Genomic DNA, 27,999 nt, shown 5'->3' on the forward strand with positions numbered 1-27,999 from the left:
CTGAGGGATGGTACCTCTTGAGTAGAAACAGACAGTCTCCCTTCAATGTCTTCAGACTGAGTGGTTTGGGATTTTTTGGAGTGGGGTTTAATTTCTCAGTGCTGATCATCTTCCACAACCAATTCTCAGTAATACCTAGTTTATATCTAGGTTTGCATAGGTGTTAAGAGTAATTTTTTATTTAGACTGAAGCCTCTTCCTATTACATTTCTTCAGTCTTTGCTGTTAAGTGTCCTCATGACAGTAACTTCATTGTGGACTACAGGAAGTGAATGTAGATGACCAAATTTTTTTATACAGCCTCCTTTGAAACAGAATAGAGATTTTAAGTAATACTGGATATAGTTTTGTCAAACATTGCTGCAGACTTAGCTTGCTGTTTTGTATTTCTTTCTGTAGCCAACAGCCATTAAATTCTTCATATGATGATTTCAGGAATCAGTATTGAGGCAAACTCCCCAAGGTGATGGGAAGTCATTGGATGGGAAATAGTGGAAAGCCATTCTGTCACTAAAGGGGTATTTTTATTTTAGTGTTAACCTGTGTGACACAGCTTTTAAATTCATGTAGCACTTTGTGCAATAGAGTTTGCATGGAATGGTTTTAAGTCTATGTTGGAAAAATTATTTTCCCCTGTACAAAACATAGCTGCTTCACATCAGTGCTCTGCTGGGAGTGGCTTAAATATGTTAAACAACACTAAAGTCTTTCAGCCCTTTCCCTGGGCTCAACAACTTGTTTTACAGTACAGTGAATTCTGCGTCAGAATTCTCATCCATTGCTGGAATATCTGGATTTTGGATTAAAGAGAAGGTTCCAGGACTTCTCAGAGCTTTCTGTATTGATGAGTATAGATGAATATTTTGATGAATAATATGAATCTGAGTGCATCCATCAGCCTATGGGCTCAGGATAGTTTTTAACCGGCCACAAACTCTCTAGGTTGAATTTGCCTGTTCAAGCATGCAGATGGTCTAGAATTGTGTATTCCTTCATATGGAGAAAAGGACCCTCCCTGGTTTAGGGGACTTCATTTCCCTTGCAGCCTCTTCATTAACTTCCTCTCCAAAACCCTTTCCTGACTTCCATTAAGGGTGAGATTTTACAAGTACTTGGTGAGCTGAAAGAACAGAGATGAATTTCCTAAGGGCATCCACAGCCATTATATTCCTCTGTGACTGTTTACATGTTTACAGGTCTGTAAACATGTAAACAGTCACAGAAGAAGAAGAAGTTTTAATTTGAAGAAGAATTAGTCCCCATTAGGCTCAGTGCAGCTATCACTGAGAATTGACAGACATCTTGTGGGTGGTGGGATCCCACCTAACAAGTGAACTTTGCAGCTGATGAACACCTCAACAACTGTTTAAAGTGAGAGGATTTGGGGTACTCAGATCTTGGTCAGACCAGGAGAGGATTTCCCAACTTCCTGGCCATAACAGAGCACTGAGCAACAGTCCTGCTGGCCAATGGAACAGCCAGTTAAAAGCACAGCGAGAAGAGTCAGAGATTGTTGTACTACTGTAGAAGATAACTTTCTTTAATTAAATACAATAATATTCTACTTTTGTATAGGCTTTATTAAAGTATTCCTTTGGTGTTGAAAAATAGCAAGACTAGTGAACTGTTTAATGAGGGACATTAGTGTCCACTGCCATGGAACTAGCTGATTTCTTGTTTGGTCTGAGAAGGTATTTAGCTGCTATGAGTTATTGGTTGGGTAGGTTAAAGCAGCACTACTCACTTGTTACGAATGGTCAGGACTTTGACTTGACTAATCTGGTGTGGAAGGTCTGGTGAGCTCTAAGAAAAGAGATAATGGATTTTAATCAGGTGGTCTTCCACTGGAAAAAAAAAAATCCTACTTTTTGAATCTCTGTCAGCATTTTGTTGGACATTTACTCAAAAAATCCATTGAAACAACTGAACTGAAAAATACCGTGGTGAGGATAAAAGATTTTGGTTTAATTCAAAATGAAACACAATCTCTCCTCAATGAAATGACCCTTTCCCACTGCCAACTGTGCACAGGCTTGAATGAAACATTTCATTTGTGACTATTTTTTCTCTTTCTTAAAAAGAATTCCCTTGAGTTCACTTTTGAAGCAAGGTACTGCTCCAAAATGAAAGTCCAGCTTCTTATTTGTGAGACACTGGTACAAAATGTCTCAACCTTTCTGAAAATCAGTTTTTTGCCCTGCCACCTCTTAATCCTTTCTTCTCTCACACTTACTTTTGACTGAAACTACTTTGTTCAAATTCACTCCTTCACTCAGATGTTTAGATCACCTTGAAAGTGCATTTTTTTAGAGAGTAAACAAAGACATTTCACTCCCTCCTACCATGCTCATACTGATGCTCTTCAGCATGTGGTTGTAGCACTTACTTCCCTCTAGATATTGATGTTGCTGGGAGTTTGGTGGGGAAGCAAAAACTGGCTGTCTTGTTGATGAAATCTCTATTGGCACATTAAAATTCCCAACCAAACAGGGGCTTTCACTGACAGAGAAGGGGAAAAATCAGTGTTTTCCTGTTTCTGGCACTGCATTACAAACAATGGAGAGTGTGCATGGGGATCACTGCCTGTTTGGCAGCTGAAAGGGATTCCTTAACTCAACAAGAGACTGAAGTAACTTGCTCCAAATTGGTCTTGTTTGTGTTGAGTGAAGCAGTTCTACTTATGTCTGAATATACAGTCAAATTAACAACAGTGTAAATTGTGCTTCTTTGAGAAAGACAGACCTCTTGCATTTTCAGTATGTCCACATCAATTATCAGTCATTTACCCATCATCTGCTGAATATCTTTACCTAGATGGTATGTGGTTACCTCATGTAAGAGCAGCAAGGTCACTGTCTATGCAATGGCATGGTGTCTTCTGCATAGTTAAGTTTCTTTAATGTTAAAATAATGACATTTAAATAATTTCTCTGGAGTTTGCCATTTGATTTGAAATTTCTGGAAATGTGCTGGCAGGGAGTTACTCTAGAGTAATTCCTTAATCTTTCTAGGAAGTTAGTCCAGAGATTAGTAATACTCTCTCCTTTTCCCCTTTTCTTTCCCCAAATTAATCAGCTTACCCTGTTTCCAAGTGACAGTTGTGTTTATGAGATGTCTGTTCTGTGACTCATGGGTGAAATCACCTCTGAAGTTCTCCCCACAGTCCTTGGTGCTTGAGGAGGGCCACAGTGGTGCAGTGGGGTTGTCTTGGTGCTCTCTGAACTGACTGGGTGAGCATGGCCTGTTTTTGGTGAAGAGGTGTCCTTGTCATGACACATCACCTTTGTCACTCTCTCCTGCTTAATCCCAGTGGAGAAGCCCCTGTTGGAGTGCTCTGGGGAAATGGCATGTCCCATCCACTGCTGCCACTGGCTCAGGTCAGACCCCCTGTGTTGGGTCAGTGTGGAAACTCTGGAATCTTTTCAAACGCTGCCTTGATACCACGAGCAGCTCTGGGCAGTGCCGGGCATCCCTGCAGGCGTGCTGCCATCTGTGGCTGTGTTAGCAGGGCAGTTTAACACGAGAGCTACTGGGGTGGGACCAGGTATTTGGACAGCAAACGTGGGTTCAAGCAGGTAGCAGAGACCTTGTTCATGTTAAAGAGAGGGGAGGAGGGGCAGTGCTGATATCTTTCATGGGGGGATTTAACAAAGGCACTGTGCTTGCAGAAGGCTATTCAGACTGCCATTTCCCTAGCATTTTAACTACCACCCTACTTCTCTCATTACAGCTGGGGATTTTGGCTCTCCCCGGGGGGAGGAGATGTTCTAAATGGGCTGCCAGGGAGGTGGATTTAATGCAGTAGGAAGAGCTGGCTTCACCAAGTTAAAAAGCAAAACAAAACCCAATCCTCCATTCCTATTTTTAGTGTTTATGACCAAGTATTTTTGCTTGGTTGCTCAATTTGAAAGGGTTTAGTGAGCCTGCCAGTTGATTGAAAGCTCTGTGGTGTGTGAGCTGGCCTGGCTGGGGAGCCTGCAGTGCATAGCGACGAGGTCGGAGCTGTGCCGGAGGTTTTTTTCCACTGCAGTTTGTTGAAGGGTAACGAAAATGTCCCCAGGGCAAAGGGGATGTTGGCTTTCCAGGTTGTGGTGATTCATCTTGCCTGGATAAGCAGTCTTTCTCCCACTCCTGCATTTTCATCTCCATCTACCTCACCCCCTCTTCACAGTGCAACCAAATGCAAAGCCAGCCCCTCTCCACGCAGGGGTTTTGCTGGGGGTCTCCAGCAGCAATCCCGGGGAGCTGCACCGCCCGGGCAGCATTAGCATTCAGTGCCTGTCCTCCTGCCCAGTTCATGTTCTATAAATGGGTTTATTCTCGTTATTAGGAGCGATGTCCCCGGCATATGGAGTCCGTGCGGTGCCTGCAGGCAGGTTTCCTTCCTGTTGGTGTTGGTAAGCAGCCCAAGCGCCTCCTGGCAATTAGCAGATCGTTACCCATAATGCAGCACGCAGCGATGCAGCCTGCTGGTTTTTCTGGAGGTCACTCTGACCTAATTCACCCCCAGGAATTGTACAGCGCTGGCATGACTTACCAGTGCATTAACAAGCTGATGCTTCAGTGCAAGGTTATTTGAGTGCTCCCACATTATGTTTCTTAGGCAAGAACTAGCCATTTTGTCTAGCGGCCAACAGTGGTTAATAGGGGCTAGTCTGGAAGGAGAGGGGGCCGAGTGCTGTCTGGTTTTGAGATGAGACATCAGGGAGTGTGGCACCTCCTTTGGCTTTAAAGCTGGGCACTGTTTCTGGTAGCCCAGGTTGCAAATGCCCACGGCTCAGTTTGCCACCTCAGTTCTGAGCTACCACAGCGGGTTTGCGATGAAAAGAGCGGCCTGTGTCAGGTGGGCCTGAGTCCCCCCGGCTCAGCTTCAGAGGGGAGCACAGAGGGACGGGCCTGTGCCCCAGATCTGCCCCAGTCCAAACCTCTGGGAGATATGAAATGCAGGTGCAGATTTCAGCCTGATCCCAGCAGTTTTGGAAGGGCAGGTGTGCCTGGCCGGAGGGGGACACCCACACAGCAGCAGAAACGCTGGCAGGGCTCATCCTCCTCCTGGCAAACCTGAACACAGGACAGAGGGCCTGGCTGCAGCATCACCAGCCCAAATCACGGTGCTCTCCCAGGGCAACGATTTGTGTGCACCAAAGTTAATTGTTGGCAGTTTTTAGAGACTTTTTAAATCTCTAATTTGTTTTTATTTCTCCCTGCTAACATATGTGTGGCTGGATTGTGCATGCTGAGGCAGTGGTGTACTCAGGGAGAGGCACACACAGACCTATTGCAGTAAAACTGTTTTAAAACATTTCTCAAGGAGTTTTCCTGTAAGATACGGGGTATCTGCTGTCATGGGCATGGTGTGTGGGGGGTGATTTGACTGACAAACCATTAGGAAGCCCAGAATAACTCACTCCTGGCTTGTCCCTTTGCATGCTCCAGAGGTCACCCCTGAATCCCACCCAGCTCCTCCTGCCACCCTGTGCCAGAGTTACACTGCCTTGTGCACAGCCGATCTCCTTGGGTACATGTGGGTCTGTGCGTACACATTTGTGCATATTGTTTATGCACGTGAGTGGCCTGAGCCAAGCTTTGCTCTTCATACACCCTCTGTAACCCAGGCACTGCCTTGTGTACAGCCGATCTCCTTGGGTGCATGTGGGTCTGTGCGTACACAGACCCACATGTGCATATTGTTTATGCACATGAGTGGCCTGAGCCAAGCTTTGCTCTTCATATACCCTCTGTAACCCAGGTTCCTTTTTCCAGCTGATGCTCTTGATACTTAAAATGATTTCAGAGGAAATTATGCAGCACTGTAGAGTCAAAGCTATGCATGAGTAGAGCTGGTGAGTGGACTTTCCTCAAGCAATTAAATTTTCTGGAGAGTGCCTGGAGATGAGGGGTCTTTTCGCAGGAGCTTACTCCTTTGCTCCCCATGCCCTTAGGTGTTTTCACGGCTAAAGAAACAGCAGGGCAGTGCAGGAGAGTGAGCTGCAAGTGCTACCTGCCTCACTCCACCATTTTATAATTCCCCAAGGTCCTTGGCCTTGCTTTCAAACACAGGTCTGTCCTGCTTTCTCCAATTACACCTGCCAAACTGCAGCTGGGGCTGAACCACTACCATTTGCACAGGGGTTTTATTTATCCCTTGGGCGAACAATTAAAGTGGACTCTCTTGATCAGTGCCAAATATTTGAGCAATTGCTTGTAATTTATATAAGTCCTTCCTCTGGAACTGGCAGTACTGAGAAGCAAACCACCACCTCCGGAGTGCAGCTGGCCACCAGTCCTGGTGCTAATGCAGCAGAGTGCCCCTTCTCTTTTTGTGGACTCAGTTTTAGCTCTGTCCATGCTGGCCAGAACAACTGTAGAGCCAGAAAATGAAATAATAGGAACTATAAGCTCTTCTACAGCTGAGTGGTTTCAGAGATCCATCAATTATTAAAGGCATTAATTCTTCCACAATTACTGGCACGTTGTGACATATTAGAATAGAGGAGAGTTGGTCTCTGACCAAATCAGACCGACCAGACTATTCAGTGAAACCACTGAGTCCTTTTGGACTCACTTCTTTAGCAGAGTTGGCAGTGCTGGAACACACTGGGAGAAACAGCTAGGTTTTCTCACTTCAGCCAGGACACAGAAATTCACAGTGATAATATTTCCTGTCCTGTCTGATAATAGCGAACCCCAATGTGGTGCCTATGAACTTTCTTATGTTTGTTTGTATGCTTTTCTTAAAAAGCTGGATTCAGTAGGGCCCTGTACTGAAGGGCGTGAGACAAGAGCTCTTCACCTGCAGCCTCCAACATCTTCCCCTGCCCTGGCTGCCAGGAAAGCTGTTTTATTTTTCTGTAATGAAATACATCATAGAGATAGTGTGGCAGGTGTTGCCTTGGATCCTCACCCCATGAACACTTTTGAAGGCTTCTGTTCATGAGTATTTATCTATATGTCTCTACACTGTAACACCTTCACAGTACAAGATGGAAAGGGCCAGGAAATGCCAAGAGCTCCCCAACATCCTCAGGAATGTTTGGTCTTTTTCTGAGAGTTGTAGATTCTTGAGCCCTGGGATTCTGGCAGAGCCAAGTTCTTCAGTGTGCTTGGATAGTCTGAGTTTTAAAGGGCCTTTTCTAATCTGAATTGTTGATACTGTATATCTGTGAACAAGCCTTCTTGACAGACAAATGAAGGGTATATTTTAAAATCACAACCATAAAATTATATCACTTATTAGAATGACAAGTTTCCCTTCTTTTGTACAGGTAATGGTAATAATTCTGTTTAATGATGGTAATGGCCACAAGAAACCTTATTCAATCTTAGCAGGAGGAAATCATGCATTTTCTTTGCATGTAAACTTCCATTATATGGATGGGGCTCCTGTGACATAGGCCATTATATCTGTAATATGTATTTATAGTTGTTTAAACACCTGAAAGTTTATGGAATAAATGTGATGCAATATAACCAGGAGGCCTGTGAGTTTTCATCACACTATTGATTAAAAAGCCCACCACTACACTGTGAAGATAATGGAAAGAATTGGAAACTGGGTAAAAATTCCTTTTATTCTGTATAAATAATTTCACATTTGTTTTAAAAAAAGAGTATTTGCTTATTTTTTTCCCTCAAGATAATCTCTGCCTTTGTTTGGAAGAGGTTATTGATTGGATTGTTAACTTAAATAGTCTGTGGCGGGTGTGACAGAGCACATGGCTGCAATTAATCTTGCAATGCAGAATCCATTATTGAAAAAGCACTAATGAGCCCTTCTAAGGCCTTCACTGGTCACAGAGCGACTGGAAGCAGCAGATTGCTCCTGCCCTTTAATGTCAGTTTTGGTCCTTAGTGTTCTACAACCAGTGTAAGCAGAAGAGATTTTTGGATATTTTTAGGGTATTTATGTTGAAATTATCCTCCCCATCAGCCTGCAATTGTAGCAGGTGCAGGATACAAGGAATGGTCTCTGAATGTGCTCACCTCCCTGCTTCTCTGACCAGCTGTCTGGTGGACATAATGTACAATTAAAGCCAGTGGCATGTGAAACACTGATGTCACTATAAAATATGGCCTCAGTCTCAAAGTTCAGATCCAGAGGAGAGTTTTGACAAAGATGAGGGAGCTTTCAAACCTGATCTACACCTTAAAATATTGTTTTAGGACAAAGGGATGAGCTGTTTAAAAGCTCACTGCAAGTTTTATTGTCTCTGTCTGTTGTTTATAGCTATTGCAGCATAGCAAAAGTTTAGGTAGAGAATAGTTATGGTAGATTAGAAACCGTCAATGTTAACATATTGCCTTCTCCTTCAACAGAGCTGCTCCCAGGGTGTATTTTAGAGGTCTGTCTGTTGACTTCGGTGACACCATAAATATGTGTTACTTCCTCTCCCTATTAGATCTGCAGAGCTGATACAGACTGGTGAGAGTGACCCAGGGTTTGCCAGGGTGGAGCCACCACCTGAATTATTAACTGGGTTTCAGCTGCAGGCTCTGCTGCACACCTTAGCCACAGCAAACACTGTTCATCACACAATTAGGTGAAATAAGACTGCTTCTCCATCTCAAACACATAGCAAGAAGACTGTCAGCTCTCTGGCTTGTGTGCTACCGCAGTGTCTGTAACTTGAATCACATTTTGGACTGCTCTGTGTGTAAAAGAAAATTGTGGCCTGAAGTTGCCTTTTTATTTTTAAGGAAAAAAGAAAGGGAATTTGAATCTACCTGTAGTAGCTTGCCATGTGCAGCTACAGGACTTTGTGTTCAGGTATTCTGGCACAGAAGGAATGCTATGAAATTCTGTGATATGGAGCAGGGATGGTGTTCACTAACACTGCCTCAGGAAGTCTTGGATGTGTGAATTTTCTCATACCATGTAAAACACTAGGTTTTGAACCAAAGTAGCAGGAAAAGAAAGAGATCATGAAGAAGGAGAAACCAGGGAGGAAAGGAAAAAGAATTTTAATATTTTGAGTATGTAGTGGCATGCTTGCCATATACTACAGTGCCTCACCATGCTGATAGCATAAGTAAAAATAGTCTTTCCAATGACATTAACTTGGGGTCATGGTACCACAAGGAATGTTGTTTAATGTGAAAGAGCATGTGACTTAAAGGCTGAAGAAAGACATTCTTTTTACCTTACACATGGTATAAGCCCTGGGCTAGCAGAGAGCAACCTGCAGCTATGCAGACTCTGCTCTTGCAGTCACAGTACTTGGAGAGAGAGCCTATTGGAGTGAATGAATTGGTATGTTCTTGCAAAATACTTCTGCCTTGTTACTAGAAAGAAACCACTGTGGCCCTCGCTCTATTCCTAATTTTTCTAAGGAATCCTCAACCCACAGGAGACCATTTCTTTTAGGCTTGTGGTAGGTGTGGTTTTTAAGAAGTGCTCTGCAATATAGGTAGGATGTATCACTTCAAGGATGAAGCACCACTGATGTGAGATGCCACACAGGAGACCTGCAGAGGTGTTTTTGAGGCAAATGAGAGCAGGAATGGCTATGAAGGGACAGAGATAAAATAGTGAACAGGACCTGACCCTCATGTTGTGTTAGAAAGGGAGGGTCCTCAGCTGGACTCTCTGCAATGAGCAATGTGTATGCACAGGCAAATGAGCATGTGAAGATGTGCATGTATTTAGCTGGGATTTATTTCTGTAAGTTTGATTCCATTCTTTCTGTTTCTTTTCAAATGTGACTGAAGCTATTTAACTCTCTGATTAATTCACCTCCCTATATGAGTTGTTTTCTGTGATATATTCCAGCACTGTACAACATTTCTGGAAGCAACTCTCTGCTGTTGGGATGAATTCCTCCCTAATGTGTAGCATGGCACATTTGTTCTATTTACTGGTGTTGGAATAAGGTTTGCATTCAATGTAAATCAGATCTGGAGGAACATTTCAGTGTCATGTCAGGTTCTGCTAGTTTGGTAGTATCAGAAAGTATATGTGGTCCTCTCAGCAAGAAAAGGTATCTTGTCACATCTCCTTTTGCTTAGTTGCAGTTTCAGGGCCCCCAGAATTTTAGTTGGTCCACTGTAAATCTCAGTTAAAAACTGTCACTTTTTTTTGTGCTGACATTTCAAGGGCTCCAAAACCCTGTGATCTTCTTAGCCCATCTGAGCTCATCAGTATTGTCAAGATGTTTCATTATTCAAAGGCTTAAGAGTGTTATGAGCAATTTCATTGATCCCTCCTTCTCTAAATATCTCCTTTATTTTCTATTCAATTTCTTTAATAAATATGCATATACATTTCTTTGCTGGACAGGCTTAGATGTTGTATCACAACCACACAAATATAACTGGTGAACAAAAATTCTTATTACAGCATTTGGTGGTATGATGGACACATAAAAGAAATATATCCCCTACAGCATTACTTCCTTATTCAGCAATTCACAGCAACTGTTTGTTTCACTAGCTGGAATATACAGAAACTTTTTGTATGGTGGTGATGGCTGCTGTGATGACACAGTAAAATATTGCTGATAGGTCTGGCAATGAAGATGACACATCTGTGCCCACATTACCATAGACATGCCTTTTTTTTCTTATTGGAGAAACAGCCTTTCTTTCTCCACTCTTAAAAAGGCACTTAGGCTGGTGGAAGTGGAAAAGATTTTTTTCCAATCCATTGGTTGTAGTCTAAGAACAGCAGACTGGGTAGAGGTGAAAAACCCCACACAACTTATGGTGCCAGTTTCTAGAAGAAACAGGCAACAGTGCAAGATGTGCATACCTGTGTTCCTAGTGTTTCTGCAGATGAGCAATTGACTCTCCCTGCCCTGACTATGCACAGTGTTAATGTTTAAGTGTGTCAGAGAAGGATTCTAAATGTGGGGCTTTCCAAGAAGGCAGGCAGGAGCTTATTGCAGGAGACTTAGGCAATGTCTCAGCCAGGTAAGGGTGGTTTGGGAGTACAGTACTTTATTTCAGCGGTGTGTTTGTCTTGTTTTGTTTTGCAGAAGGAACACTGATCCTACCTTTGGTTTGTTTGTTTGTTTGTATTTTCCCCTCCAGAAAGCCCATTGCTGACCCTGCTACTGTGATACCGCTGTTTTGCAAAGCTGAAGTCGACACGCATGTAGGGGCGGGGGTTGTAACTCTGGCAATTTGTCCTTCCCGATTAGATGTGACTGTTCTGCTAGCTTTCCCTTCTCTATTCCTTTCATTTAGTTCATTGTGGGAATTGGCTTGGGATTTTTTTTCCTTTCGGTTTCCTGTTTTGATCCTGGAAGGTTAGCTGTGCAATTTGGTTTCTTCTGTGCCAACCAACTTTAGTGGCAGAGCTCTTAAAAAAAAATTAAAAGCTATATCCTTCCATCCAGTCTTGCGTCTTCTCTGTACGCTACTGCTTCCATTTAAGCAAAGTTTACAGAATTGCTCCACCCATTTGGACACCAGGAAAGGAAGCTGTGAAATGGAGAATAACCTCATTTCCACCAGGTCCTTCGTTCCGGTCGAAACAACGCTAATTGAAACTGTAGTCCAATTTCTATTAAGACGGATGGTCTCTCTTTGAAATTTGGTTTGTTTCTGATTTCATGCTTTTTCTTGTTTCCTTTAAAAAAAAATCCCCACAAAAACCAACTCAAAGCCAAACCATTTTTAAGAGCTCTGAATAAAACTGCTTTGCCGATGGGGTGGAGATGACTCTGATTTTCTCTTGTGCCCGGCAGCGAAAGGGTTAATGCCTGCTTTCCTCTTTGGTATCTGTTAGTTGCAGCCCATGTTGTGATCAGTCCATGTCCATGTGTGTTTTGTTCCCAAATTTAATACCGGTTAATTAACAAGCAATAAGTGAGCCTTAACAATGACCGTTGTTTCCGATCTTCCTCAGGACACCCGACCTGCCTGCAGTTCACCACAAACATGACTGAGGCTGTTAAAACCTATCAGTGGCAATGCATTGAGTGCAAATCCTGCAGCCTTTGTGGGACCTCAGAGAACGATGTGAGTCCATTTACCTTTTCATGCAAATAAGCATCACTGCAAGCTGCTGCTGTGCCCACCCTTGAGCAGCATGTGGCACTGGTGTGGGTCCATTGTTTTACTTCTGCTTCTGTGCATCTCCAAGGAAGAGCCACCTCTGAGCACAGAGATTCTCCCCAGTGCCCCCATTCAGCTACTGGTCTCTGCTGAAATTACCAGGGGTATCATATAGGGCCACTTAAGATGCTGATACTTGTGGTTTGTGTACTTATTCAATAGAAATTAGCTGGGGGCCATGAATTCCTGTTGCAGGGAGCTTTCAGCATGATAGAAGTAGATGTGAATACATGATAACCCAAGAGAGGCAAGTATGCGCCTTCTGTCCCTGATTTTCTTTACTTTCTTGGTATGATTTTTTAAACTTAATTACAAGCCTTGAGAAACATGAAACCATTTGAAGTGGGATGGCTAAGCCTCACCTAATCATCAACTCCAGTGATTTCCAGAGCCTACAGCTGAGCAATGTCCACCCTCCGGGGTTTGCAGTTAAAATCTGATGCTAAGGGTCCTTGGTGGCCTGTGAGAACCTTGGAAAATTGACAGTGGCTGGAGAACTTTGGAGGTGATTAGCTAACACTATATTCCCTACAGCAGAATAAATTTTAAGCCTGAGATTTTGTTTTTGCTTAGCATAAAAAAAAATCTGAACCCGGGGAGCTTAGGAATGACAGGATACTTCAGAGCAGCTTTTTTCACCCCAAATATATGAAAGAGTTGCAGACCACACGGTGGGGTCATGTAACTTCCATCTGTTTCGCAAAAAATTTACTCAGCTGAGTTTTGGAAAACTGTCTAAGTCAAAGGCTTCCTCTGAAGAAATGAGATCAGCACATGGTGACACCGGAGCCCAGCAAAGCCTCTCCTCTTCTCTCAGAAGAGCATATCCCCAGCATAACAGCTTTTATTCCTGCATCGTGAGGCCATCTAGGACTGGAACTGCTCCACTTCTCATAGTGATTTTCTACTTAGAAAGTGAGCTGTCTTGTGCTGAGAGAGGCTTTCTGCAGCCTCTCAGGAATATGGTGGCTAATCATGGATGAACAAAAGTGATGTTTGTAGCCTTTACATTCCCAGCAGTCTCTTAGTCTCTGTTGTTGCAGCTCTGCATTCCCAGCTGAACATTGCTGGTTACCCTACTTAAGTTTTCATCTTGGCAAGAGACTAATTTACATAATTTTCTCTCTTCTCCTCTCCTTCTCTCCCTGTTTCCCTACTGTCTCTCCAACAAACCTGCCTCAGGACCAGCTGCTCTTCTGTGATGACTGTGACCGTGGCTATCACATGTATTGCTTGAATCCACCAGTCTTTGAGCCCCCAGAAGGTAACATATGACTGAAGTCTGCTTTGAAAGTCAAAATAAAGTCTTTGTGGAGAAGGGCAAAATTTCAGAAAGGTGTTTTGAACCATGCAGGGTTAAAGAAACAGTTGCGAAGCAAAGGGAGGTAGCACTGGAAAGAAACAAAATTAATAGATGTGAAGCGTGATCTGTGGTATCCTATTCAATCTTGCCTGGTCTCCTCCTCTTCCAGAACATGGTTCTTTTGTGGGTCGTGGGTGTCCCCCTCTGGATGTCCCACATGTCACTGGTCACCTCAATTTAGTCAACTGAATTGAGCGCCTGTGAAATGTGACTTTGGACTTCTTAAGAAGTCAAAGTCCTGGAGGGAAAGCCTCAGACAGGGAGGCTGGAACACCTAAGAGCCTGTTGGCAGGAGACTGGATTAAAGGGAATTACCTTCCTTGCTCTATGATATGTTTCTGTTTAGGCAGGGTGAGGGTTTTGTGGTCTGTATTACATTTGGAATGCAGTTATGACCTCTGCAGGGGGTTCAATTGGACTATACTATGACTGGTTGGAGTTTGTCCAACTTTGGCTGTGGAGCAGAGGGAACCAGTCTCTTACCATTAGAGGTTCTCTGACTAAAATCCTCAGAGAGCAGTAGAATTGGAGAAGGAGGCTTGTGAGTGCGAGTGACTGCGGTTTACATGAGGGGCCGGACAAGAATAATTACAAATTAATCATGCATTCAGGAGCTAATGTTTGTAACTTTGGTAAAAAGGAAGCTAAATCAGGAGGGGAAAATCTTGAAATGCAGCTAATAATTATCTAAAGGTTTCTGTTCCACTGGGAAGTGGTTTATTGGAAGTGTGAAAATATAAAACACCTCGTTGCAATGCACACCCCAGGAGCATTGCAGCTCATGTAGAAAGCCTATGGACACAAAAGCAAGGGCAGCAGAGTCTGCTTCACAAAAATACAAGCAATTCCAATATTAGGAATATCTCATATATTATTCAAGCCAATCTTGACATAAACTCTGAGTTTCATGTCATTCCTATAAGAAGGATTTCTTCATTTGCAGGGAGCTGGAGTTGTCATTTGTGCCAGGAGCTGCTCAGAGAGAGAGCGTCAGCTTTTGGCTACCAGGCCTGAGGAGCTCCAGCAGTCAAGAAACACCTTGCTCCTGGTGTTGCCATACCAGCACACAATTCCCACCCAGAACACAAAGACACGACCCACATCCAAACGAACGGACACTCAAATACAGGAAGAGGTATCTGTGGTATCCACTGTCACTAATGCCAGACCTCCTGGGCTCTGCTAGGACTGTGTACTTTCCCAATGATCTGGATGAAATCTCTTCACTGCTGTGCATGGTTGCTGCTTGCCATGAACAGGCTCACATGCACCATGGAAGAAGGGGGAGGGTTGTTATATCAACGCGGAGAAGTCAATTTTGTGGCCTTGTGCTTTCTGTTTAGTCTTTTGTTTTTAGTGAAAAAGTAGTAAGATATTTCCCAAGGAATTATTGGTGAGTACTTCAGCTGGGAGCAGCACCAGGTGTTTCTCTTCAAACGCTTGACTGGAAATCTCTTTACTGCAACCACTCTGTAGATGCATGGGTGCTTAAGAGGGGTGCTCTGAGAGTTGTGTTTAGTTCAATACTTCCCAGTTCATGAACAGCACATTGTCACTAAGAGAAGCATTGATCAAAACTTTTTGGGGTGACACTTTCTCCATTGAATCAAATGCCCTGATTTGGCAGATCATTAGGAATCTGTTTTAAGTGTAAGGAAGAGCAGTACTGTTAGGTACACACTCCGATGCTTAGAAATGCCTTTGGTTTTCAGTGTATTCAGGCATGCTGTCCCACTGCAATGCCAGCAGTACCTTCCAGACACATCAATTCTTTCTGTTCAGAAAATTCTGAGTGAAAAATCGTACGTATATGCAACTGACTTTCTGTTTAGCTCAGAAAATTGGACAAAATAAAAATTCTCATCTTAAGTTGATCACAGAAAGCAAAAAATTGTTAGCTTTCCAAGCAATCTTACGTAAGTTGCAAAAAGGAACAATTTTGGCTTAAGGTCAAATGAAGCACTTTGATTAATTTTTTGAAATTTCTAAACTAAAATGTTCTGCAAGTGAAAGCTGCATTTTCTGTGCATTGCCTAATCCGGGCTTTCAGCATTTCCAAAGTGTTACTGTTTTTTGTCAAAGTAATTATCAAGATCTAACTAAATTTCCCAATATTTTTCCCCCACATTCTCTGCAACTGCATCATTGGCCAATGACATAATTTTTCTAAAAACCTTCCCCAGCTCTAAAGAAAAGAATAATTTACTGAACCTAACATGAAAAGAAGAATTTTCATAATTATTAAAAAATTTAAAGAGGAACAGTTCTACTTTATTTAAACAAAGCTTTACACATGAAATGAAAAAATTTTAAGTGAGACCATACATTGAAAAAACAAATTATTGCAGTTGAATCTCTTTGAACAATTTAAGAGATTACTAGGAGAATGAGTGCATCAAATATTTTCTAAAAAATACATCTTTAAGGTTAAAACCCTACCACTCCCTGAACTGCCAAGTAGCCCAGAATAATTATTTTTTTGGGCATGATGTATATCACTTTCTATGCATAGTTTTAAGTGGGTTTATAATATAAATTTATGAGAGCAGCATGTGACTCATGTTGCTGGTACAAGTAGGTAAGGATACTGAAGATTATATTTGGCATGTTTATATTGGTTGAAACTCTTCTGCAAAATGAAATGTCCCCAAACACTTGAAAGACATTGTGAAACAATATTGGTGAGCTATTTTTTCTTCCTTCTCCTGCTAATTACACTTAGTTAGGATGAGCTATACTGACCTAGTGCACTTTTTCTCATTATTTAGATAGTTTCTTCCCCTTTTGTTCAGCTTACACGCCAAAAGTAGCTGTGTCAGCTACTGGATTCTCCCATCTAATGCTGCAGACTCTTCTCAGGCTGCAGCAGGAGTATTTTAACCTGTTAGGGGGAAAAAAAAAAAGTAGAAAGTATTTATCCTAATTTTATTGGACCAAATCTCTCCTGGAGCAGCTGCACTGGCTCCCTGTAAAATTCATTCAATAGCTTGTGCTTTCCATGTGACAGCCCTTCAATGAGCTGAGAACACAAAGAAATTTGAGCATCAAGTCTGGAGAGAGCAAAGTGGAAGCCTGTGCACTTGCATCAGGTACCCGTTGGGACAAGACCCTTGAACAAATATAAAATAAAGGATCTTCCTCCCAGTCTGGAACTGCCCTGGCCCTGGGGAGCACTTGGAGGACACAGCTGATCTGCATGAGCACTTACACCCATCTGCTGGTGTGGTTGAACCCTGCTGATCTGGCATTTTGGGACCATCACATGGTTCAGTCTGATACAAAATCCTGTTGCTGTTGTGGCCAGGAGGGCAAGAGTGTATTCACCAGAGACACCACTGGGCTCTCTTACAGAAAATGGGTGTTTTGGGAAGAGTGACTGGAAATGAGAAGTGTGTGTGCTGCAGGAAACTTCTGTGGTGGTGCTGCTGGTGCGATCAGCAGATGTGGGTTAGTGTTTGGGTTGGTCCTCAGCTACCAGGACCTGGAGATTTCCATCATAAAAATCACCTTGCCTTCCAGTGTCCTGACATTTACACTGACCTTGGAGGAGTAGGACAATGTCTGCATTCCTAAACAGAGAGGACACGCATGTTGTTTTGGCTTGTGCGTTTAGCAGACACTGGTAGCTCGTCATGTGAGTCTCAGGTAGCCTGGTTGGTGGAACCAGCTGGTGCAGAACTTCTGGTCTCCATCCCTGTGACAGAGACATTGCTAAAGGAGCTGTGTCTGTGCACACCTGCTTTCCTATTTTGTGGTTTTGATCCAGAGCTGTTTTTTCTTCTCACAACCATTCTGCAGCCAACAATATCTTTCATGTTCAGAAACACTCCTCTGTGGCCTTGCTGAGGTTTCATCACTAATGAGGTATGACAGAAGGACAGATTGCTAGATCTTCGATGCCAAAGCATTGTTTGCCATGTGACAGGGTACTTGCCCACAGTGGACCAGCTGTATTTCATCTCTCCAGCTTTGTGCTGCGTGCTGTGTAGCCAGGCAGCTCCAGGTAACTTTGGCACCAGATTAGATACAAGCTCTCCCATGCAGAGAACTTCCTCCAGCTATAGCCTCCCTTCCTCACTAGCTGAGTCCAAGATAAGGGGCTGGAATGGACCTCTCAGTGACGTTTTTAGCATCCATTCGGAGCCATGTGTGTCGGTGCACTTCAGAATTACTGACTGACCTCCCAGGTGAAAAATGCACCAGCTTTGCTGAGATGTGGAGACATTGTGGCACTACCATGGGGGTGAGGAAGAGGAGTGTAGGAAGTCTGATAACTGATTCCTTGTCACCTGCTGCCCCAATGGGGATAGTCCTCCTGCATGTTTGCTGGGATGTGTGACTGGGGCAACACCATCTGCTGTCAGGCAAATCCTGCCACTGATCTGGTCTGGCCGCTAAACAGTGTGAGGGCTCTGGCTCAGTGTGCTGCTCTCTCTCTTGCTATGGCAGGACATGCAAGTTTGTTGGCAGTCCCTGAGGTGAACAAACTCTAGTGTTTTTCAAAACTCTTCTGTATAGGCAAAGCAATTAATATTTTAGCACAAATCAGGGCAAACTACCAGGAGATGGTAGACCCTGCATGCCTCGAAGACTTCAAATCAAGAACGGACAGATTCCTAGATGTATTTTAATTAAACACAATCTTATTTAATCACAGGAATGTCTGACTGAAAAAGGTTTCTGTTATAAAGGAAGTCAGGCTGGATGATGCAATTGTTCTTCCTGGCCTTATTATAAAAACAGATGTTTACTGTGGGAGAGGATGTATTTAAATCCAAGTGTGTCTGCATAATGGCCTTAAAGTATGTTAGTTAAACATATGCACGTGATCCTTATACTTATAACTCCTTTTGGATAACCTAAAAAAGGTCAGAAAATCATCTTTACTGATGCAGTAAATTGCACATTACCTCCTTCATGCCCACAATGGCATCTACTTTGGTATTGGCTACCTCGGGCTGTTCCAGAGACTGTACAATTCAGACTGTATTGTGTGAAACCATGGCTTGCCTCTGGCTCTCCCTCCATCCCATTTGTGTGCTGCTCTGCCCAGTTTTCTGTCCATGGTGGGAAAGCTGGCCGGGGAGGGCAGCACCTGCAGGGGCAGACTGAGAAACCAGAGGGGTGGAGAAATGGCCACTGAACAGGGGCATCCAAGTGGTACCACTGAGGAAGTGGACTCATGTTGCCAGCACAGAGCCTCCCCCATAGCTTGGAAAAGGCACTACCTTTGAGAAACATGAGATGGGTCCTAATCTGCCCCCAAACTGTGCTTCCATAGCATCATGTTTACAGTGCACAGAGTTTACATTCTGTAAATGTACCTCAGACCAGCTCTTGAGCTAAGAAAGCCACCATTAAGTGTGTTCTTTTGAAGTAAATGTTACTCTAAATAACTTTGAAATCATGATTTTTCATCTCTCTTTAGAAGGAGCTTAGTCAATTCTGCCCCAAAGGAAGATTCTCCTGCACCATGCAGTGTTATGGGGCTGTAGCATTTTCTTTACACCTACAGCATGTGTTTTGACAGGGGTCATTTGGGAGGTGAGGAGTGGATGGGGGTAGAAAGGAATATTAATTAAGCTTGTCACTGCTAGAGGGATAGTATGCATTGTGGGCAAGAAAATTCCAGGTAGAGCAGGGCATGATTTTTATGTGTGGAGTGAATTTATTTTTAAAAAATGTGCTTTTGAGAGAACCATAATTATTCATCTATCGAAGTCCAATCTGGCAAATTATTCCATACCAAAACTAAGGGAGAATAATCAAAAGAGTTGAAAATTGTTTCAATCTTTTTAGAAAAAAATCACTTCAATATTTGAATTTTAAAGTTAATATAATTTATATTGGGAAAAAATCTGACACCAGTTTGTGAGGGAAGAAAATGTAGATCTTATGGAGGATATGAGCAAAAGACAGATTATCTTTTCAATGTTGCTATGGGAGGCTGTGGGATGATCACAAGGAGGTCATCTGACATTTTAACAGTTGACCAGTTCTATAATTTTGGGAAAATAATAGAGAGGCATCTCCTCTCTGTGGAGAGGAGCAGGCAGACAGGTCAGGAAAGCCTTTCTCTAACCAGTTCTGGGTTCATTATGATCTTACCATCTCCCACTTTTGCACGACAGGAGGAGGAGAGCGTGCAGCTGAGCAGGGTGACCACGGCTGCCGGCCAGGAGCAGGGGGGGCTGCCCCAGCCCCCCAAATAAGGGGTGTCTGCAGAAGGAGCCCCCAGCCAAACTGGCAGGGATGCTCACGGACTGAGGGCCAAAGCTGGAGCTCAGTTCCCAGCTGCTGTCCCGGATGGGGACAGCCTGTCCTGCTGGGGGCTGTGCCCTGCTGCCCATCACAGGGGCACTCAGAGCTGCTCTGAGCCAGCCTGGATATTCCCCACACCCCACCTATGGGGAGTTATGAAGCATGGGGCTTATTTCCACTTACAACAAGGATTGTGGCACTGCTGTGGGCAGGTGCTCAAATCTGTACCTCGCTTCTGGAGAAAAGGCAGGATGGCAATTCTTAGCTGCTCCTGCAAAGCCCTTTGAGGCTACAAACAGTGTGCAACCCCTAAGTGCTGCTATTTACCACAGTGCTGCACACCCAGGCTGTGGCAGAGCAAGAAGAGCCAGCTCTTCTGGGCTGTTCCTTACACCATTTATTTCTGCCAGCCACAGACTTGTGACACTGCCTGGGAGATAGGCACATGTGACAAGATATGAGTTGGATGCAAAAGATCCAAAACCCTGCAGAAGGAACAAAAAAGTTTAGTTTCTGTAGCAGTCCTTCTCCTCTGGTAAAAGAGGGCAGGAATTGTGAGTGGCAGGCAGCCAAATCCATCTTTGGTGGTGATACAATTACTAGCAATGACCTCCAGCCACAACAGTAGTTAAATGGCTTTTCAGGGCAGGCACCAAACCTGGTTTGGTTTACATAAGATAAACTCAGGTTTGCTAGAGGGGCAGGGAAAGGAGAGGGGTGTCTGTGGTTTGAAGGGGACTGATTTACAAGTGCAGCTGCCCAGCCCACTCCCCATCTTGCTCCCTGGCTCTGCAGGCTCAGGCAATGTCCCCATCCTACCAGTGCCCGTGCCATCGTCTGTGGCCAAAGCATCATGTCCCTGCTCCTGGGAGCAGTTTGCAGAGAGTGCTGGCACTGTCCCAGCTCTGTCTCTGGCAGTGCTGCCTGGGCCACAAGGTCTCACTGCTCTGCAGACAAGGGCGAGAGTGACTGACACTCCCAGGCAGTGTCCTCGGCCCCTGGGGTCAGTGGGGTGTGGAAGGAGGCAAGGCTGCAGATTGTGCAAGCACAATTCTGCTGTCCTGATGGCCAAGCCTTAGCACAGGGTAGAGGTGCATCACTCTCCTGTCACTCCAGCTGCACTGCTGGGGTGTTTGGACATCCCTCCACCACTGTGCATTGAGGCACTTAACTGAGGGGAAAGGGGAAGGTAAAGAACAGCAAGTGCCTCCAGGGGACAGAAGGGATTTTAGGTTTTACCCTTTTATGGCCTGCCAGTGAGAATGCCAAGCGTTTAGCAGCTGGGGAATTGAGCCAACAGTTTATTAATATTTGTTGTGTATTTCTGCCATGTTGGGTGAAAATGTAAAGTGTTATTGCATTAGTGCATTTAGAATATATGTTGTTACTGATGTTTTGAAATAAGAAAACTACTATTTTCAGATCAGCTTACTTCCCTTTGTGTGCATAGTTTTATTTTTAACTACACATACTTTGTGTGTGTAGTTAAAAATAAAACTCTTCGTACCTGAAAATTGCTGATTTTTCAGGTATTGATATTTTCTTTAAGACTCCTGTCAGTCTAGTTATCCATCTGATTCAGTTCATTGTAGCAAACTATAGGTTTCACCTCCATAGTGACTCAGGAAATATTTCATCTCTTCCCACTTTCAGAAGCTAGGGAGAAAGAAGGGCAGGTTTTATTCTCTGTATTTGGAAAGACTGATAAAGGATGACACATTCATTTCATCTCCTTTCCATGTCTTGAATGATTGAATGGGTTGGCTGGAGAGCATTCCTTTCTGTAGTGGTCTAAGTGCTGCCATAGCTCACCTCTGGATGAGAAGGCACAGTTCAGCATTTTGTCTGCTGCGATAGGACTCCTCCTGCTATTACCATATAAGACTTTGGAACTGATAATTCTCATCAGGGATCCTTGTGCCTACAAGATAAGGTCTTCCATTTCTCAAGATCTGCTGCTTGGAAGGCCAAACCCCCTGCTGCCCGTGAACTCTGATTGAGCACAGATCTGTTTCCAGCCCCAACATGTGCTTCTGCTGGACACAGGACCACATTGGGATGCCCACAATGTACTCCCACTGCAGAATTTGTGAGCAGCAGTGAAAAAGGAAGTATCTGCTGAAAAATAAAGGATAAGACATGAATGTTATATCTAACCTGCTCTTCCTTTATAGCTCCCCTGGAGTGCAACACTAGAGATGTGCCCCTGCATACTTTTGGGAAGGCTCTGCATGAAGAATTTCCAAGTGTCATCTCCTTTGAACTTCATTACAGAATATCTTTCCTTGTTCACTCTCATTTTCTTAGAGTATTTCAGAGACAGTGTATAGTAAAACTGATTTGAAAGGTTTAGAACAATTCAAAAATAGACAGGTCCAAATCAAACCATCAGCTTTTATCTGTCTCTTAGAAGTGTTCAACAAACCTTTGATCATTGCAGAGAATCAAGCTTGTGTGCTTATTTAATCTCAACTCAGCATTAGGGCCATACAGTAGTTCATAAAGACTTTTCAGTCATAAAATGATGTTTTAAAAAAGCAAGAGATATCTCCTCTTTACCTTATTGACTTTCCATTTCTTCTGCTGCAGCAGATATCAACAGTTTTACCTGTTTACTTAGACTTCCTTCCAGTGCTACAGCCTGGGTCAGAAGTGATGGGCTTAGGCCTGGAAATAATGCATTTCATTGAACTGCAGATGTAAAGAGAAACTCAGAATATTAAGTAAATTGTCATCTGTGCGATTCAGTCAGATCTTCTAAGAACCAGAAGCTTGTGCACATGCTAATTTATTGGATCACCTTTTCTTCATCTGCCATTTTCAGGCTGAACGTGCCATCAGTGTACACTTTTTTTTTTTCCCCACTAGAAGTGATTAAAAAGAAAAACACAACAATTAAAATTGGGGGTGAGGATGATTGAGTTACAGTCTTTGCTGTTGTTCCTTTATTTGATTTGAGACAACATTGTCTCCATTATTCTAAAGCAAAATAGAAGGAGAATGAATCTGTGACATCATAGCTCTTCTCCCAGATAAAAGCTGTTTTGTCATCATCTTGTAAGTTCACTTTTAAAATGCTGAAATAATGATCTCTGAATAGGAACACTGTCACAGCCTTGCTGTGTGATGCTATAGTATTCATTTTTAGTTAGGAGATTTTAAGTTATATATACAAATATATATACACATATGAATTTGTGTATCACCCTACTATTATTTACTGTAAACATTGCTCACTGATTGGGAATAGATCTAGAGTCCTATAGTATTACTGAAAAAGAAGGAAAGAGAAAATCCTACTTGTTTTGGAAAGGTGTGTCAGAATTCTAAAAAAAATAGGGCAAAACATTATCCCTTACAACTTAATCTGAATTGTATTTGGAGCATGACTTATCAAGACATGAAAGAGAACCAGTGCTCTAAAATGTGGGACTGATTCTCAGCTGCTCTTAGTCAACATTCATCCACTGACTTTGTGGTTGGCCTTGTATCCTTAAAGATGCCAAGTCTAAGTCTTGGACTTTAGTTTTTATGAAAAGGTGTGTGGCTGTTTAATAGTTGAGCACACTCAACACATGCAAGAAAACAGTTATTTTTTTTCTCTAAGTCTGGCCTGTTTATGCCCTGTTCTGGCTCAGCCTGGCTCTGGTGATGCCATGTCACAAGCTCCAAAGGAAAATGAGAAATCTCAGCAAAATATAATGATGGAACAGTCAGCAACCAGGGCAAATTTCTCTCTGACTTCATGGAGTTTGAGCTTGTTTCATCGGTTTTCAGTATATTGCCTTCTGATTTTCTATAAACAGTTCCTCACTGCTAAATCAGAAAACTGTGGACATCAGCATATTATCTTCCTCACCTGTATGAGACGTCACTTCAGCCAGCTCCATCCTCCCCTCTCTTACTGATTTCTAATCTGTTCTGGTATTTTTGATCTCTCTGTCTCTTCACATGGAAATCTTTCCCAGCCCCTCTCATTTTTAGCATCTCTCCCTGGAGTCAGTCCTCTTCAGCATCATTTGCTCTGAGACAGCCACCCAGGATACACCACAGGTGTTTAAAGCTTTACTTCCAAGCTTTACTTCTCTCCCAACAGTGTGTCCTGACAGTATGTCTTTGCTTTTTAGCCATCTCATGAGTAGGCCCATGGTCATCTCTGGGATATTTTTCCTTTGTGATTACAGCTCATCCAAAAGGAACCTGTGTTACAGCCAAGCAAAGCCATGCAGCCTTGCTGCTGGCACACACACCCTCCTTCCCCAGTGCTCCAGCTGGGGATGTGGTCAGGCTGCCCGTGCATGAGATCACAACCAGCAGGGCTACTCCCTGGAAGCCAAAGTGTTGCTTAGTAACCCACTCATGGAAGTACCAGAAGCATTTTTCAATCTGTCACATTGGCAAAGAACACTGGCTTCTTGATTTAGAGGCATTCTGCTGTGCGTGGCAGGGCCATGCTCCATTATCTTGCATCCAGCACTATCTGCAAGCAAGGAAACGAACCTCCCATTTAATGGAGGGGCTGGGAGAAGGTGGGGGTGTGAGGCACAGAAAATATTTTCCTAGGAACATGACGCTTTTAGCTGCTTCTCCTGGCATCTAGTCCTCATCTTAACTCCCTTCCCATGGGAGATATTCTTTGCTTATGAAATGCACTCTGGGGTCCTATAGCAATTGGCCAAACAGGACCCTGCAGCACCTTCATCTATTATGAGACATTACTGCAATAAAACTTGGTGTGTCATACAGAAACTGGATGAGGTATTGCAATATTTATGCTGTAAGCCTCAGTGTCATGGACAATTGCTACAGAATAATGTATGTCTTTTCTTAATGCAGTGGAGTCACAGCAGCTTCAGCAGAGCACACTGAACACAGATCATCTGTGATTGCATGATTTCCTCAGTTATTTTCAAATTACTCTGTTACAGACACTTAAATGAAAAATATCCTCTCATTTAAAAATAGACTGTAAAGGCTCTTAGGTTACTCCCCCTTTTAAGAACAATTCAGTCTGAGAGCAAAACATCCAAGAACTGGGCTCTGACTTGAGGGGATTACTCCTTTGTCTGGCACTGGTTTATCATTTAAAACGGCTTAAAAAAGAAACTTGAGGGTTTTTATTTGAGGTACCTTATTGAATTTGCTATCACATCTTCTCATTTTGGAAATGAAAAGGTATTTTAAACAATGTCTAGCTTTGAGCTCTGGGGACCAGCTGGACTCTTCCCATCATACTTCTTGATGTCAAAGACAGTAGAACCATAGAGTGTGTCCAGCCATGGCATCACCCATTTCTGTGGCTTGCCTCCTGTTGACAGATTGTGTCCTGGAAGCCCTCTGCAAAAAATTGAAGGGCTTTTATATGGGTCATTGAAGGTCCAGGGTGGTCTGAAGATGAGGTTGTTAGACAAATGTACCCAAGGGCTCTTTTGGTCTTTGGAATGTCATTTACCTGGTATGATGGTCAGTGTTGCAGTGATGAAATCTGCAAGTTTCATTACATTTTTTTGTGTAAGGCCTTGTCAGTGCAAGGCCAGTGACATGCACAATAGTCGTGTGCTAAATCTTGGCTCAGCATAAAGATGAAAAAACATCCTACAGCTTCAGAAGCTCCTGACTTAATTTCTGAGACCTTTTGGAGGAGCTGAGTACCTTCCTGTGCTCTTTCTCAGTCTAATAAATACATTTGGCTAAGGGATAAAGAATCCTTCAAATTTATTGTATGTAGTTGTATTTTTATTGTGTATAGTTTAAGAAATACAGAGAGCGGTCAAAAATGCTCCTGATGACTGACCAGCATGAGAGCATTTGATGATCTGCTGTGGATCCCAGAGCAGAAGTGTCTACATCACATCACAGAAATATTCAGAATGAACTGTTTTCTCCAGGGGGCAGGGAGCATTCTTGGCAGGGAAGCAAAGACTCTGAAGGTTTTAACTCTTAGAACTGGCTGTGCCAGGTCAGAACTATGAAAAGTTTGCCATTGTGATGCTTGGCTCTGTGGAAAAAGGATTCAGAGAATCACTAAGTGTACAATGCATTATTGTTTTAAAAGAATCAGGGTATCTGTTTCCAGTCTTCTAATACATTAACCTTGAAGTTTGTTTGTAATCAAATAGTCTAGCCTTACCAGTTAGGCACTGAAGGAAGGGACTTCTTGTTATAAAGACAGTGGGTTAGGGAAGAGCAGGTGTATTGGGTAACACCTAGGCAATACTGAGAAAGCACATCCACTCCATGCATTCACAGGGGAGGACACCTCTTTCTTTGCACTTACTGCACATCCTGCATCTTAAAATTATTTGAGGTGAGAACCATTTTAGAGCAACTGAGTTAACTACAAAGCAGAAGATGTTCCATTAGCGTTAATTCTTGTTGTTTAGGTTTTGGGGTTTCTATCTGCTCATATACTCACAGCCTTCTATTCAACATTTGAGGATGCTCTAGATTACTTCTCACCTAACTGGGATCTGCCTGCTCTTATGGAAACAACAAATTGTGGGTTGGAAGCTGCCCCACTTCCTGGCTGTACATACCCCTATCTATACACCATGTATGTGTATGTTGAGTGATTGCATTGTAGTGGCTTTTGTAATGCAATAACTGTGGTATCAAGAAAATATGGTTGGATAAAACTACACTTAAAAATTAACATGAATAGAAAATCAAAGTCACTAAAAAGGCAATACAGCTGAAGAATTCTTACTGTGAGCCACCACCACGTTTTCCACAATATGCCAACTTCTGTATCCTCTAAATAGCCTTTTATCCTCTTTGCAGCAGAAGTGAAGTTTAATTTTGTGTCTGTACTCTGAACTGAAGACATTGGTACTCAGTCTTTTCATAATGTGCTGATGAATTGAAATGCTGACCTTGTCATGGGTTTGCCAGCTTCCATAGCTTCCCACTAAAATGATGCAATGCCAGTTGGTGAATAGCCTGGAGGAGTTTTGGGCGCTTACTGAAGCATGCCATTGAAATGCTGGTCTTCAGGACCACGAGGTTTTGTATTGATGCCTGTAAGAAAAACCCCACAGTCTCAGATGAACCCAAATGTCCTATTAGTCACATGGCAGGTACAGAGACAAGTCAAAACAACTGAGTGAGGGAAAAAAATAAGGGCTCCTGCCTGAAGAAAACCCCACATACCACTCTCATTTCAGAGGAAAAACTCCTGTGACCAATCCTGGGTGACAAGTAGGTGGGCTCAAAGGCTGGAAAGACCCATTTCTGTAATGTGTTTGTCACTGTGTCTTTGCTTATGTACATGTACCAGAATAGGAGAAAATGCCAGTCTTTCTTTCAAATTCCTTTTCAGCTTTGTACACTGCCTCCAGGTTGCCTGTTGCTACACCCTGTGAGGCCTCATTGGAGTGTACACTGTCTTGCTTGGTATTCGTTTACTTTTGGCAGCCACAGATTAAGGTCACAGGTTTGGGAACCAGTACATAATTGTAAGGACAGCTTCCTGTGTTACTTTTCTCCCCCCTCTTCCTCTTTTGTAAAGTGTGAACCTTTCTTTGGAACTCTGAAGTGACTGTATCGTTACAATGTTTGTATGTAGAGATTTGTTTTAACATGGCTTGTGTGGAGTATCTTTGCTCTTCTTAACTCACATTCAGTTTTATTAAGTGCTTGATAGCTTTGCCAGCCTTCTGTGGAGGAGGAGAGGTGATGGGGTGGCTTCAAACCTTGGCTTTTTTTAAGGGAAATTTGCCCAGCTTTACCTAGAGCAGTATGAGAATCTGGGGTGCTCCTGACTGTTCTGCAGTCATCCTGATCTAACTGCTTCTTGGAGACAGAGATCAGCCTTGAAACCCTCAGATAACACCAGATTGTTTAATGCGCTAAGCCAGCACCGACCAAGAAGGCCCATCAGTTTGTCATGCATGGAAACCTGCATGATGTTTCACCCTGCCAGAAGGTGCTGTTGAGCACAGAGTGAATCATGGCAACTCACACTGCTCTGCAGAGGCCAATGGAGCCACCACAGCTTGCACCAGCCAAGGATCGGCCCTTCTGTGTTTTGGTGGTTAGGAAACCTGTGAGCGAAATCCTACCGAGGTTTGAGAGGAGAGGAAAATGGGTGTTGGAAGCCTCTCAACTTTGCAGGATTTCTTTGGTATTCATACACATTTGCAAGAATGTATTCCAAGCATCTTGTACTGTTATTAGTAACTTGTTCTGTAGTTTGTTAGCAGTGTTGACTACCTACATAGCTAATATTCTGTTGCAACTTAGAAAACGTGTAAACAACTGCAGAAAACAGGAGTTTAGAACTTGTATGTACTGGTTTTTTTATATTAAAGCACTTCAAT

The 27,999-nt window shown here is 43.1% G+C and overlaps 1 protein-coding gene across 2 annotated transcripts in view; it reads left to right on the forward strand.

Moving 5' to 3' along the window:
- DPF3 (double PHD fingers 3) overlaps positions 1-27,992 on the forward strand; it is a 167,278-nt gene extending 139,286 nt beyond the window's left edge. For both annotated transcript variants that reach the window (XM_041416632.1, XM_041416468.1), the window contains exons 10-12: positions 11,849-11,961; positions 13,240-13,321; positions 14,364-27,992. In XM_041416632.1, coding sequence (XP_041272566.1) covers positions 11,849-11,961; positions 13,240-13,321; positions 14,364-14,434 — 266 coding nt within the window. In that variant the 3' untranslated portion in view covers positions 14,435-27,992. The remainder of the gene's footprint in view (positions 1-11,848; positions 11,962-13,239; positions 13,322-14,363) is intronic.
- Positions 27,993-27,999: the final 7 nt, after the last annotated feature.

The sequence above is a fragment of the Onychostruthus taczanowskii genome, unplaced genomic scaffold (assembly GCF_017590055.1).
Source record: "Onychostruthus taczanowskii isolate IOZ18803 unplaced genomic scaffold, ASM1759005v1 scaffold1, whole genome shotgun sequence".
In the NCBI taxonomy this organism is placed as follows: domain Eukaryota; kingdom Metazoa; phylum Chordata; class Aves; order Passeriformes; family Passeridae; genus Onychostruthus; species Onychostruthus taczanowskii.